Source organism: Montipora capricornis, chromosome 8 (genome assembly GCF_036669925.1).
Source record: "Montipora capricornis isolate CH-2021 chromosome 8, ASM3666992v2, whole genome shotgun sequence".
In the NCBI taxonomy this organism is placed as follows: domain Eukaryota; kingdom Metazoa; phylum Cnidaria; class Anthozoa; order Scleractinia; family Acroporidae; genus Montipora; species Montipora capricornis.
Window position 1 is genome coordinate 40266218 of NC_090890.1, and position 15000 is coordinate 40281217.

The 15000-nt window shown below is 40.8% G+C and overlaps 3 protein-coding genes across 3 annotated transcripts; all 3 read left to right on the plus strand.

The window, feature by feature from the left end:
• Positions 1-4937: 4937 nt before the first annotated feature.
• LOC138058945 (uncharacterized) lies at positions 4938-9142 on the plus strand. The gene is made up of 6 exons (XM_068904412.1): positions 4938-5076; positions 5213-5259; positions 5526-5667; positions 6496-6661; positions 6811-6963; positions 7054-9142. The coding sequence occupies exons 2-6, from the start codon at positions 5226-5228 to the stop codon at positions 7246-7248; spliced, it is 690 nt and encodes a 229-aa protein (XP_068760513.1). The 5' UTR covers positions 4938-5076; positions 5213-5225; the 3' UTR covers positions 7249-9142.
• A 978-nt stretch (positions 9143-10120) lies between these two features.
• LOC138014015 (uncharacterized) lies at positions 10121-11293 on the plus strand. The gene is given in 3 exon segments (XM_068861046.1): positions 10121-10366; positions 10569-10752; positions 10755-11293. Coding segments are annotated over 3 exon segments (969 nt in total).
• A 382-nt stretch (positions 11294-11675) lies between these two features.
• On the plus strand, positions 11676-14140 carry LOC138014016 (uncharacterized). The gene is made up of 3 exons (XM_068861047.1): positions 11676-12572; positions 12931-13355; positions 13753-14140. Exons 1-3 carry the CDS (start codon positions 11676-11678, stop codon positions 14138-14140), a joined length of 1710 nt encoding a protein of 569 aa, XP_068717148.1.
• Positions 14141-15000: the final 860 nt, after the last annotated feature.

Sequence of the window (15000 nt, forward strand, 5' to 3'; positions counted from 1 at the left end):
AAGAAAACTAAAAAACTATCAGAAATAAGTTAACTGCACAATTAAATCTGAAAAACACCCAGAAGACTATAATAATTACTTCAGAGAGAAACTTAAATGAAACATAACCAGACATGGAATGGGATTAATAATAAATTTACTGGGTAATAATCTGAGTAAATCATCCATTAAAAGCGATGACATATAGACAACACAAAATTATGCTACTTGCCAAATTCCATTTTACTGAAATTGGGGGCCGAAACCATCTTTTCAGCTGCCATCTCATCAAGTCTTTCTACTCAGATTATATCCCCCCTATGCACGGCACTCACTTCAGTATGAGGGATAAACGTTACACAACGTCCTTTCAGTGAAGTTTCTTAAAATTTTTAAGAGCACTCTGCCTAAGAATAAAGCTTGCGTCTAGATGGCGTTTACAGACGGCTTTAGCTCCATCCGTTACCAATCTATGCAACCTGTCCATCTAGAACTGGAATTTTCTCAAAGGGATTGGAAATAAGTTAAAGTGATACCGATATACAAAGATTAACAACAAACTTCATTCCTGATAATGGAGTACCAATTTTGTATTACCAGCCGTTACTAAGCCTGATAGAAAGAATCATGTTTGTAACGCTTAAAGTTTAGGGTTAGGGTCAATGTGGACAAAAATTGCTAGCAAAAATCCTCAAGGGATATGGGAGCCTTGAGGACGGGTGAGGGTCATCGTCGTTCCCTAATCATGCATTGCTCACGATGTACAACTCCCTCAGTACTACCATATTTCGATTATTCTGTAAACATAGTGTGGGCGGAGTTGTGGGGGAACGGGATTTTTGGTAACGAGAGCTCCAGCCACATCCTTGAACAGAGCGGCCATGGGTAGGGCTAACGCCCTCTAATTTACCCGAATAGGACGACCTGTTCAGATATTGGGTGAACTTGAGTGGGATAATCTTGGAGACATGAAGCAATTACGCCACAGATAATTTATAAATTAAAGAATACAAATGGCATCAGATCATTTTGCTCAAACTTTCTTAAATAGTACAAAACATCTGTGCATTCCTATACATCTAAGAAATTCACAACGCATAAATTTTGTTTGTGCCAAGACCATATACTGAGGCTGGCTACGGGTAAGGGTTAGGACGGATGGGAACAGGTTCTCTCTCGGTACTATTAAAAGGACAGACAAGTCTGAAATCTTTTATTTCACATTTGTAATTTAGTAGAATATTTGAGATTTTTGCACTGCTCTCTCTAAATGAATGGGATTCCGTGTTTTAATGTAAAGATGATGGGTGATTAGAGAATGCGAAGAGAACGTGGTTTTATATGTCAGGAACATAGATTTTGAGCCTGCAACGTGAGAGAACACACAAAAGTAGTAAAATACCTTATCTCCCATTTGTTGTTGTAGCACCGTGGTTCTTGTTATTGTTCTTTCTTCGTCGTCTTCCTCTTCTTCTTTCTTCTCTTTTTTGTGCCTTCATCTTGTTATATTTTCCTTGTAGTAGCTTCTTTCTTTCTGGTTTTTTTTAAAATATCTGTTTGGTTTCACAGGAAAACCATAGAGTTAGGAAGCCTAGGACTAGTGCAAGACAGATATACTCTAGTAAATGCCTACCCATTTGCGTTTTCTTATTGCCTTTTTTTAAAAATTCTTCTCAACCTTATTGCGTTTCTTCTTAAATCTTTTTTAGTCGAAGCAAGCAGTGGTGGTCTGCCGGTGGGAATAAGTTACTGTTTCTTACCCTCAGAGCTCACTGGAAGAATCAGGAGAGTGCTGTACCTTGTCTCTTCAGAAGTGGATATTTGGAGTTTTGGTGGTTTATACGCCCGTGTCAACGAACCTATGGTATGTAATGTACTGTTGCGTAAGGATTACATTAAGCCATCAGAACAAGCCTTTAATTTCTCAGAAGTATCATATCTAGAGGGTCTTTGATTTAATTCGTAGAATACCGTGGTCGATGGCCTTGGTAACATTTCTGCAATCGTTTACTAAAAGAGGCGGCCACCTATAGTTACTCCACAGCTCATAACTCTGTGTTTCTTAATAAATTTCTGTACCATCACCCACGGAATATTTCTAGATGCTTGGAAACAAGCTATAGTTTACCGTGTATTTAAAGAAGGTCTCAAATTTGATCCTAATAACTATAAGGGACCGATAGCAGTTCTGCGTGTGTAGAGATAACTCAGTGAAGGAGGTGTAATTAACCAACTATGTTAAATCATTTCAGTGATAATTCCTTGTTAAATGGCAACCCCAATCTGGTTTTCAGACCTATGTACGTTCCACAGGAACAGAGGTCACAAATGAATTCATATTTGGAATATTGATAAAAATTTTTTTAAGGCGCCTCCCGGCCTAAAACAGGAAAACGAGGTGGTCTCGACGGAAAAAATAAAATTGGTCGCCACACGCATTTTTTGTGTAGGGTCAAACTATAATACATTAGTAAAGTCTGATAGAATTGAACTTAGTTTGAATAAAGTTTTGTTGTTATTTAATGATTGCCTTTTAGTTTTGAGGCGCTCAAACTCAGAACGACCGAGTCTACTGAAGAAGCCCCTGCCCGTTCACACTTTATTGCCCCCGAAAACAAACCGCACTTGCCATCTTCGTACACAGATGAATGCAACTCCAAGACCTTTGTGAGGACTAGTTTTTGATTATGTTAAGAATCAAGGAAATGTCACGCACCAAAGTCGAAAACTCTCAGCTCATCCTTAATTTGGAGCAGAAAAAGGCCATAAAATCACAGTCTCCGAAGACAAAAACGCAAAATTCCTCACACGCGTATTTGTGCGTAGTATCAATCCAGCTATTAGAATTGAAAATATGGAAGCGATATGCTTAAGACGCGTACGAGACAGGAGATCCGAGAAGTTGTAATTTTGGCGTCAAAATATATCCCTAACAAAATCGATGTTTGAAGATTTCGCGTGCATTTCACGGTCTGCTGAATAACTCCGCCCCTACTTGAAAGCCAATTATGCTGAGCCAATCAGCGTTCGGGCACTTGCTAAGATAGCAGATCGCGCGTGAAGGCTGTTACCCAATCCCCTCACCTTTGATTGACATGATGCGTCAAGCATTTTCGCACGCCGATTATGGCGGGAAAAAAGAAAAGCAATTTTAGTGGTTTTAAAATTATTTTTTCAGAATTTTTTTTCGGGAAAATATACTTCAGAGCCCACTGATTCAAGATTTGGAAAACAAAAAAAAATGGAGCGAGACTCGATGGTGTCAATTCTAATCTATTAGGTGGTTTCAGTCCTATCTACTGGTCGAAAACAGGTAACTTTATCGTTGGGACCCAATCTGATTCCTGTAATCGGACATGTGGCATTTCACAGGGCTCTTTCTTGGACCTCTGTTATTTGCTATTTTATTAATCACCTTCCATCATGTAATTGTTTTCAAAACCCAGACTGTATGCAGATGATACAACTCTTACCTCATCTGCAGACGACCCTTATATCCTTGAACTTAAAATGAATCGTGATATGGAATTAATTAAATCATGTCTGACAGCAAATAAGTTAACGTTGAATGTCAAGAAAACAAAGTACATGCTTATAGGGAGCCAACACAAATTATCCCAAATTCATGACAACTTTACAGTTGAGTTAGTAACACACCCCTTGACCAGGTTGTCAAATATAAATCCCTTGGAATCCACATTGATGATTCTCTCTACATAGCGGCCACACATTAATACACATAAACTTTTACTCTTAATTTTTTATTGCATTCTACTCTGTTATTTCAATAGTTAGGTGCTGCGTTACTGTTATTTAGGTTCAATTCACACTATTTAAGACCATTGTAAGATGATATCATTTCTTGTTTAAATAAAGATTGATGATGATGATGATGATGAGGCTTTGTACAAAGTGAAGCCGTAACATAGTACGTATCAGGAGGTGGAGTAAAAGTGGTTGCTCTCCATATCAAAACTGAAGCTTAGTGGAAAAAAAGCTAGGTCATGGTTAACCGAGTACGCGACGTCTGAAGTACAAATCGTTTACTAGTTTTGAAGTTAGTGCTTCGCTGTGTTTTCAGGGAGGTTCCACGCTGCCTACGAATATGAAACCACTGTTCCTGCCCTAGCAACAGACCCCAGCAACGACATTATGGTTACCGGGGACTCGAATGGTTACATCACAGTGTGCGACATCCGTTCATACTGCATCTCAAGAGCAGAGGCTATCATTGCTCAAGTAAGAGACGTAAATTGCATTATATTACTTGGTCGATGGCATGGTTGCGCCTAATTTATTTCTCAGTACCGCGAAAGAGTGGTTTTCAATCGAATGTCATTAAACCAACACCACAGTATTTTACTTTATTCGCACATATGCCGATGATCATATGAGTCAAATAAGCTTTCTTGTCCACCTCTTATTGGTTGAGGATGTGGCATATGATAATAATGATGATGATGGTAATAATAAGAATAGTAATATTATTAATAATACATTGTATATAGCGCCTTTTCTTAAGAAATCTCTCTCCTGGGAGAGGAGTTCCAAAACACAGGGACAGTATATGAGAACGAAACGTTCCGTCTTGTCATTATTCAGCTTTAGTTTTGTTGAGTCGTTATCCTGATACACTACTCAATCCTTGACTTAGAGAGGTCTGGTTCTCTCATATCAATTGGGGAAAAAGAAATATATATCTGGGTGTCATCGGCATGGAAGTGATGAGCCTTGTTTACGTTGCTTGATTATCTCTGCAAGTGGAGCAGTATACATTGAGTACAGCATAGGGCCGAGTTCTAAGCCCTCAGGCACACCAAAAGATGTCGACTTGAGAACTTTCATTCTCAATATACACAAACTGTTAGGGTTGATTGTCCTTTAAGGTGTGGTCTACAACTCAGCGTGCGGGAAGCTTAGATGACAGTCCAGAGGGTAAACCACCTCAACTCGCTCGATGGCATGCGCATCAAGGTTCAGTGGTCAGTATAGAATACTTGTCACGTGATCAAGGTCCCTTATTGCTGTCTGCCTCGGAAGACTGCACCGCAAGACTCTGGACCCTGGACGGCCCAGTATATTGGAATGTTTGGTCAGGTTGGTATTGCGCGGGCTTCTTGAATTTTATGCAGTCGCAAGAAAACTTCTTTTGGTTTTCTCTGCTAAATATTATATCTGTCGTTCTATTGTTTTCTACTTTATTGAGCAATTTTTGACATTTTACATTGTATAGAAACGTCTTTGGAATGTTGACGATCCAAGCTCTTATAGACTTGCAGGGTAAGTCGCTGTCACCTTTGTTTTCACCATTTTGTTTGCTATTCAGGAATCAGTTCGATTAGCAGGTATCACAGAGCTGTCGCTTTTGAAAGCACAGTTACCATCAGTTTGTCAAAAGGGTTGATAAGGCAGCCGCTGCCGATCAAGATATGTGTACTACAGGACTTGAGCCAGACTGCCGTTTACGGGAATCCGAACGGGTAACGTGATAAAAAGAGATTTTGGTCTGTTAATACACTTGCTTCGAATTCTTCTTTTTTGTTCAGAAAAATCTGGGATGAAAACAGAGAAATTTCCAGCGAGCAAAAAGCCCCTGAATCCCTCTGAACTTAGCAATGCAAGTTCTATTCCACCTTCTCCTCCCCCGCCAAGTTCAGTCGCGTCTGGTTTGTCTCAATCCAGTGAAAGGTTAGTAACTATTAGTTGCACCTGTTTTTGGTCAGCATTCAGGGCACTAATTATAGCAGTCAGTTTAAACCTTGCGCCATGTTCCCTTCTCGTTTCCTTGTATGCTTCACTCGTCGCGTTTTTTCCCGCTTTAGCTACTGGCTGGAATATCTTGATTTATTATTTTTCTATATGTGTATTTATGGACTTACTGACATTGATCTAGATAACCTTGTTCAGTTTTGTTGTGGGCGTTCCCTTTAGGGTTCTTCTGGGCTTTTTCTCAATAACGACACTTCTAATACATCTCTTTTTCCGGAACTCTTTCTTCATCCGAGTAACTAATGTATGGAATGCATTACCTGTCGCTATAACATCGGAGGTTGAGATACTACGTTTTAAGAAAAAGTTAAAATCTTTTTTCCATAATAAACTAAGTTCAGTTTTCAATCAAGATGACATTCGTCCTTATAAATTAGTCTATCCAAAGTGCCGCCGCGCCAATACTGTTATATGTTCTTGTTAACTTTCTTTTTTTTTTTGTGAATACTTCTTTCTTTTGGTTTTTCTTTTATTATTGGGGTTCCGGGGAATGGGTATGAATTCTTTTTAGGGGGATGGTTAGGTGGTGGGTTTACCTAGCAGGGGACCTAGTGTTCTATTGTATGTTCACCTGCTTCAGGGCGAATTTTGTAAATAAATAAAGAAAGAAAGAAAAGAAATATGTTACCTGTTTATAAATTTGATCGGGAACTTTTGTTTAGTATGCCTTGTTTCAACGAACGGAATGGCAAAATTAATCCCCTGAAACCCGTCTGTAACATCATTTTTCTCATGGCTCTTCCATAGGCAATTTACGTATGCACCACGCGAAAGTACCTTTCTTCCACCAATTGAGGTGGGAAAGGCACAAGATGGAAGCGAAGAAGATCCTCAGTACTGGCGAAAGACCGATTACTATAGGTCAATGTCAAGCTTGGTGTTAGAGAGGTCATCCAAAACTCCTAAATCTTGGGTAAGTTTTTGTTATTGCAACGAAGTGTCCACGTATCCATCTTAACTCCAGTAAGAGAAGAAAATCTTTAAAAAATTACCAATTTTAATTCTGATTTCGTCTTGATTATTCCGACAACTGGTCACCTAAATAATTGTGTTTTTCGTCAGTCTATTCTGGGGGATCATTACAACAAAGACTTCAGACGTCGGATGGAGACGCGGCAGTCTCGCAGGGATCATGTGGGCAACGTGGACAGAAAGTTAACAAGCGGAGGGGGTTTAGGAAATACTTGCTCTCCTTTTCAGGCGCTTCATATCCCGGTAAGACAAAGAAAAATTTTAATTTTTTTTGTCATTCTGGATTGTATTGACGTTACGACATGTTTCAATTTTATGAATATGATACGACAGGATACAAAAGAATACGAGCTTCCAAAGAAAATGCCAGTGACGCCGCGAATGATCCAGAAGGTGAGTTGCTCATCAGCTGATAACATATGGACAAGACCCATGCAATATGCAGTTCCACCTTTACCGGCGACACTCAGGAGATCGGACAGCTTCTTCACCATGGTGGAATCAACCACTGGAAACGCGTCACAGTAAAAATCATTCGGGGGTTGTTGTAGTCTGTGTTGTTTTGGTTACACCGGAGATAGCTTGCCGTATATATTATGGTTCATCTATAGTTACAGTACATAGGGATATATTAAAGGTTTCAAAGATGATAGTATTATTATATGGTTGCCGAGGGTATTGATCCTATTGGTGTGCGAAGAGGCGCATTCTTTCATCGCTAGTTGATACCTGGGTGATAAGAGTTCGAGACATTATCATAGTAAAATATTTTCTCATGTGAAATATTTTTTTGAATAAAGTAGGATTATTTAATTTGTAAAATGCAGAGATGGTACAAAATGCTCTTGCAAATATGTGCTATTTATATTTTGATGGAATAATATTTTTTCAAAAAAAGTGACACATGTATAACTGAAAGTTAGAGGCGTCAAACTCCCTTATATTGTATTTCTGCCAACTAGTAGCCTCTCCCCTCGTGACTTAGGGTATGGAGAAGGCAGCTGAAATTCAGTCTAGTGGCTAATGTATTAAAAAAAAGATTAAGAAACTAAGAAAACAATTAATAGTTATTTTTCCTAATTGGGTGCTTTAGGGAGCTTGAGAACGACGACGGCAGCGCCTTCAAAAACTCAATTGCAAATTTAAATAGGCGACTATTATAACCCATTCAGTACGTAACTAAAGTGCAGCTGAAGTTTGCAGGAAATGTGTTGTTAGATCATAGTTAATAGATGTAAGCTGGTTATGAAACTCGACAAGTTTTTTTGTTTCATGTTTTTGTTCGCTTTTTTGGCCTTGACCCCGCACAAAACCCGACAAAAACACGCTTTTTTCGGCAGGATAACCAATCAAAAGCTTCGACTAATTTATTCGAAATCAACTTGCGAACCAAAAACAAAAGATTGTGCAGGGTCACGGTCGGTTCAACATCTAATTGCGACTGTATTGTTCTTGCTTTTGTAATTCTCAGGGTTTCATAACCAGTCCCTAGATTAACTATGGTTAGATTGACTGTTTAATAAACGTGGTTTTAGACCCGAGAAAACATGACGGCTTCCTAAATATTCCTCAAAAAGCGTGTCCAAACGATGATGCAAAATGTGAGAGGAAAATATTCGCATACAAGAAGAACAAACTGAACCTTATTATTCCTTATATGAAGAATTCTAATGAGAAGTTTTTTGTCGGGTGTAAGCTCATGCACGTGACGTTTTATCGGTGTTTTGATAGGATGTAGGGTTCATAAATTATTAATACGTTTTTGAGAGAAAGAGTTTTCGTTTGTTCATGTTCTCACGTTATTACCAGCAACGAGCTGCAGAGAGTGGCGCTTAAGAGCATCCCGCACAGTTATTTTTCCTTGTTGACCTATAATACAGTTACACGCTTTCTTGTAAATCATAGAAGCTGCAACATCGCGCTGATAGAATAATAATAAACTTGAGATGGAGGTTAAGTGCTCAGCCACAAATGCAGAAAGCCATTACGGTTTTTTAAAATTATACGTGATTATCTAAGCGAACTATTTGTCAACCTATATCACAGTATTGATCATTTACTGCTGGGGACCTCCTTCAAAAAACTTGCTATTGCAAAATTTAGCTATAGCGTTGCGGTTCTGTGGAACTGCTTACCCTCAAAGGATCTGGGGCAGGCATCGTCACAAATACATAATCAGACATCAGCTTTACGCTTATTATTCTCTAATAATTTAAGAATTTTTAGACACATTGCATATATGTAAAGGAGTTTATTAAAGTTAACATAATTTTTTTTCTTTGCTCTCGCCCTCGTCGGGGCTTGGGGCAGATTATGTATTTTTTGGGGGGTGAATCGGTAAATCTTCCACAATAAAAGTTTTTGACTCTGTAACTTACTGAAATGGTATAGGAAAAATAAACAAATTATTTCAATGTGTTGAGCATGTTGTAGTTTGTGTGAATGTGGGCTCGCACACAAAACGAAAAAAGACAACGACACACACACGCCCCTTCCCACAATTGCGCAACGCAAAAGGATGAAAGTTATTAACAAATATAAATTAATGATTTTAATTTAAGAGAGGGAAAAAAAGAAAATTGTAGATCCTAATATTACCGGAAAAAAGAAAACCTAAACTTGCCTAATATTACAGACTAATTAGGGTACATAAAACTAACCTTACTTAAAAATCATTGTCTATTCCTTTACAACCTTAACGATAATACTAAATATACTAATTACTTTACTCTAATATTTAGGGTCAAACAGTTCAGTCCTGTGCCAAACCAGCAGCAAAAGCCTCGACAAGTTGTTTCCCACCTCCGCGCCTCCTTCTCTTCTGGCAATCAATTTCTCCTTTCACACTTTACTGCACCCGCGTCACTTTCTTCGAGTTTTCTCTTTTTCTTGCTTATCTCAAGCTTCTTTAATTCTTTGAAGGATTTTCCTTACTCGCCGCCACTGAAAAAGGGGTTTTGTCATTGATTCTTCCGGCAGCTCCCGCTAATGGCTCTTAGCAGTGTTCTCCGTTCTTTTCCCTTTTGCCCTCAGGCTTTCGTTCTTCAACTCTTTGCTTTCCTGCACGTCAACAAACCTTCCGCCACTTCAACAACCAACCAACGCCCACGACTTTTTACATCTATATATAGTTAAACTAATTTTTTCAAATTACGGCTAAACAAGGTTTTTTTTTCCCGATGACTACATTACAACACTTAAAAGAAGTTCTATGAGGCATCTACCGCAGAGATCCCACGAGATACTACGCATGCGCACGGTTGGTCATTCTACGTGAGTGTTCGTTATCTTGTAGCGTGGATGGTTTTCTAGCGAGTGTTTTCCCCGTCAATCTACACCATCCGGCAGAGATTTGCGAGGCAAATCAGTTCTTCTTAAAGGTGAGCTTCACCTTTCAACAATGGCGGAGGAAAATAGCATGGATGGGCTTTTCAAGGAAGCCCAAAAGTCAAAATCTGCCTCGGCGAAGCCGAGTAAGACACGAACCTCATGTGAGCGGGAAAGCTCACCTCGTCCTTCTGGGGACGTTCAACCGGGCACTACCACGAAAGCAACGATTACTGGCGTAGCCAGACTTCTCAGTGCCACACGTACAGGACAAACCAAAACGACCGGCGAGTTGGGCCTTGTCGAACTAAATCACAAGGTAGACCAGCTAACGAGTCTACTTTCTAATGTCGCGCCTGTAGTGCAGACATTAAAAGCTGCTTACGATGCAGCACAGGAAGAGGAGGATGAGATCTTGAACTCCTCCGAGGGTGAAGGCGAGGAAAACGCCGCCGCCGACAAGCCAACGGAACCACCCGCCAAAAAGGGAAAGAGCGTCCTCTTGCGCTCAAATCGCACAGCTGGTTAAGGAAGTGACCGAGGACGAACAAACCGAGCCTCCTCTACATGAGAAAGTATCGTCACTTGTTGACAGTCTCCTGGCGTCGGGTCTAAATGAGCCAGCCTTACTCAAACGGAGGGAAAACATCAAGAGGCCAGAAAATTGCAAACTTCTCCGTGACAAAGGTCAACTTTGAGATCTGGGATAAAAACCACCCGAAGCATGGATGCGCGGTTACAAAAAGTGCAAGAGTCACTTGTTAAGGGCATCATTTCCATAGCCAGGTTTATGGGAACTACAGGAGAAGTCCTTGAAAAGGAAGGGACAATGCCTTCTCCGGATGAATTCTGGAAAGGCTCGGTGCTTCTGGTCGCCTCTGCCACACATGACCTGAACATGTGTAGGCGAGATCTATTCAAAGTAGATCTCGATGACACTTTCAAAGCCATATGTAGCAGCAAACAGCCAGTGGGGCTTGAATTGTTTGGAGATGACCTTACAGAACGACTGAAAACAGTCAAAGAAAGCAACAAAGCCGCGAAACAACTCACTGGCCACAAGAGGAAGCGCTATGAAGAGTATTCTAGATCCTCCTATTCAGCCAGGGGCTCTTTTTTATTCCATCGCAGGGGGAATCACCATCAGGGATACCCCGCAAGAAGAAACAATTACCAGTTCAATCACAAAGACAACCGGAGTGCGAACAACACCTCCAGGGGGAAGAAATCTGTGACACAGAAGTGACCCCTGACACTGTAAGTCACTTTCCTCTTTTATCTGTTAAGGGTGACAAGACTTGTCCTCCCGTTATAGCTGGGAGAATTCAACATTTTCTTGGAAAATGGGCAAAATTAGCACATGACCCTAGCATCTTGAATGCGTAAGGAGATACAAGATAGACTCTCTCCTTATCCCAGTGCAGTTCACCATCCCGAGGCCAATTAATTTTTCCACTCAGGAAAGTGCAAATGTCAATGCACAAATATCCAAATTCCTAAAACCTAAAAAAGATGGGTCTTTCCGCATGATCCTTAACTTGAAGGATCTCAATACCTTTGTTTGTTTTCATCATTTTAAAGTGGATTCCATCCATACTTGTACCCAGCTCATGAGACCTCGCTGCTACATGGCGTCCATTGACCTACGGGATGCCTACTATTCAGTGCCTATCGCCAAAGAGCACCAAAAATATCTCAAATTCATATGGAAAGGAAACTATCAATTTACATGCTTGGCTCAGGGGCTGTCTTCTGCTCCCCGTCTCTTCACCAAACTTATGAAACCTGTGTTCTCGTTCCTCAGGGAGTTGGGACATATATCAAGTGGCTACCTTGATGACTCCTTTTTATTAGGCTACTCCCCTGAAGAGTGCCAAGCAAACATTGATGATACCCTAACCCTGTATCACGACTTGGGCTTCTTGCCTCATGAAGTCAAATCAATGACCATACCAACCCAGGTCTTGCATCACCTAGGGTTTGTTTTAAATTCTCTGGATATGACAGTATCCATTTCAGTAGATAAACATCAGAAACTGAAATGTGCAGCTCAAAGAATCCTTGACAGCATATCACCCACTATTAGAGAGGTAGCACAATTAATTGGCATGATGGTTTCCTGCTTCCCGGGTGTAGAGTACGGAGAACTTTTCTATGGTCAGCTAGAAATAGAAAAGGCTGCAGCTCTTAAAACTACCAACAGAGATTTTGACCAAACTATGCCTTTATCTACATTGGCATCTGCAGACATTTCTTGGTGGATCAGGAATGCCCTGACCTCTAAGAGGAGGATTGATCATGGGAAGATAAGTCATACCTTGTACACTGATGCCTCAACCCAGGGGTGGGGCGGGGCAAACCTGAACAATACCACAACTGGGGGACGGTGGTCCAATTCAGAAGGAAGCCACCATACAAACTACTTGGAGCTAAAGGCTATTCTCTTGGGCTTGCAGTCCCTTTGTAAGGAAGTAACCCACGATCACATTAGAGTTATGACTGATAATACCACCGCTGAGGCATATGTGCGTAACATGGGGGGTTCTCACTCCCTCCCATGTAATGACATTGCCAGACAGATATGGGAGTGGTGCATCCCAAGAACATATGGCTTTCTATAAGCCACATTCCCGGGGAAATCAATGTTATCGCTGATCAAGCATCCAGGGTTTTTGATGACTCAACTGAATGGAAACTTGATGTGGATGTTTTCAATAGGATAGTAAACATCCTGGGGCCACCTAACATTGATTTGTTTGCTTCCCGGTTAAACTATCAACTGACAACCTATGTCTCATGGCTTCCAGACCCTCAAGCCATGGCAATTGATGCCTTCACTCTGGATTGGACTAATCATTTTTTATACGCCTTTCGCCCCTTTAGCATCCTACCACAATTTTTGCAGAAACTGGAAATGGATCATGCTCAAGCCATCTTGACTGCCCCCAACTGGCCCACACAGCCATGGTACCCCAAGCTAACCAGACTCTTGATTCGGAAGCCACTCCTCCTGCCAAGACACAAAAGCAATGTCCATCTACCCTTCAACCCAGAACAGCCCCACCCCCTGGGCAGCCAGCTTCGTCTGATGGCCTGCCTCTTATCCGGAAATCCCTCCAGAGTAGAGGAATTTCACAAGCAACTCAAGACACAATCCTCAACTCGTGGCGGACAGCCACCCAGAAACAATACCGGGTCTACCTTGAGAAGTGGCAGTTATTTGCGGATAGGAGGGCTGTGGATCCCCTTTACCCACCTGTAAATGATGTGTTGGAATTTCTACAAGAACTCTATGAAAGGGGTTTAGGGTACAGTTGTTTAAATACTGCGAGAAGTGCCCTATCTTCCTTCATAGTCCTTGATGGGAATGTTACTGTTGGGAATCACCCACTCGTTCAAAGGTTCTTAAAAGGAGTTTTCCAAACAAGGCCAGCCTTCCCTCGTTATACTTCTACCTGGGACACTTCAATAGTTCTTACTTACCCTTAAGACACTTCATCCTCCTAAGGAGATCAGTTTGCAGAACCTTACCCATAAACTTGTCATGTTATGTGCCTTAGTTACGGGCCAGCGTTGTCAAACACTTCATCTCATGAATTTGGGACAAGTGCGCAGGAACCCCGATACGTCCTCCGTTTTTTGTATTGATCAGTTAGGTAAACAATCTGCCCCTGGCAGAGCACAGCCCATTTTACTTATACCTAGATTCGTTGCTGATAATATGTTATGTGTTGCAACAGTTCTTGATGAATATATTGTTCGTACCTCCTCATTACGGGGAGAGGAGCAGCAACTGTTCATTAGTTATGCCAAGCCGCATCATGGGGTGTCGAAGGACACTATTTCGAGATGGATCAGGACTGTGATGCAAAAGGCTGGTGTAGACACCACCATATTTAAACCGCATAGTACCCGAGCAGCATCTACAAGCAAGGCTCGTAGCTGTAATGTTTCATTGCCTGTAATTATGAAAGCTGCCAGTTGGAGCAGTGACTGTGTTTTCAACACTTTCTACAACAAACCAGTTCAGTCCCCAAATGTATCTGACAGTTTTAGTCATGCTATCCTCTCTGCTGCTATGGAAACGCACTGATTGTTACCCCTATTGTCAGGCAATATTTTGTTCTGTAAAGTTCAGTTGATTTTGTGCAGGTTATCTAATGCCTTGGTATACATTGTACTTAGTGGTTCTGTACAATAAATTGGGTCTTGATGTCCTGAGTGACCACATGACTTTAAAATCTCGTGGGATCTCTGCGGTAGATGCCTGATAGAATTAGAAAATTAAACGAGACTTACCTGGAAGTTGAAGATTGCTTGGAAGTCTATCAGGCCTCTAGAGAGCAGAGATTACACGCCCACCCACTGTTCAAGATATCCCTCCCAGGGTTTTGTTATATTGTGTTCTTTTCTCATGGGGCCTCATGTGGCCACTCCTCTTTAAAGGCAACCGTGCGCATGCGTAGTATCTAGTGTAATCTCTGCTCTCTAGATGCCTGATAGAATTCCAATCAAACTTCAACTTCCAGGTAAGTCTCGTTTAATTTTCTAATTCTATAACACCATAGTTAATGCATGGAGATGGTTATGAAACTGGACAAGTTCCTTTGTTTCATGTTTCTGTCCGTATACACCTTTTTTTGAGAAGATAACCAATCAAATACTTTGATTAAATTATGCGCAACTAATTTGCGAGCCCGTGCGAAGCGAAAACAAAAGATTGTGCAGGGTCATGGTCTATTCAACATCGATTGCAACAACATTGTTCTCGCTTTTGAAAGTTCTAAGGTTTCATAACCAGTCCCTCGATTAACTATGATAACACTAAGGGTGCTTTCGGTTGACCCTATTCCGGAATAAGAATACTTAAAGTGATGATTTAAAAGGATATGTATAGCGTTTTGAAGCAACAAGGATAATAAAGATATGTTTACAATAGCATTGTAGCAGGTG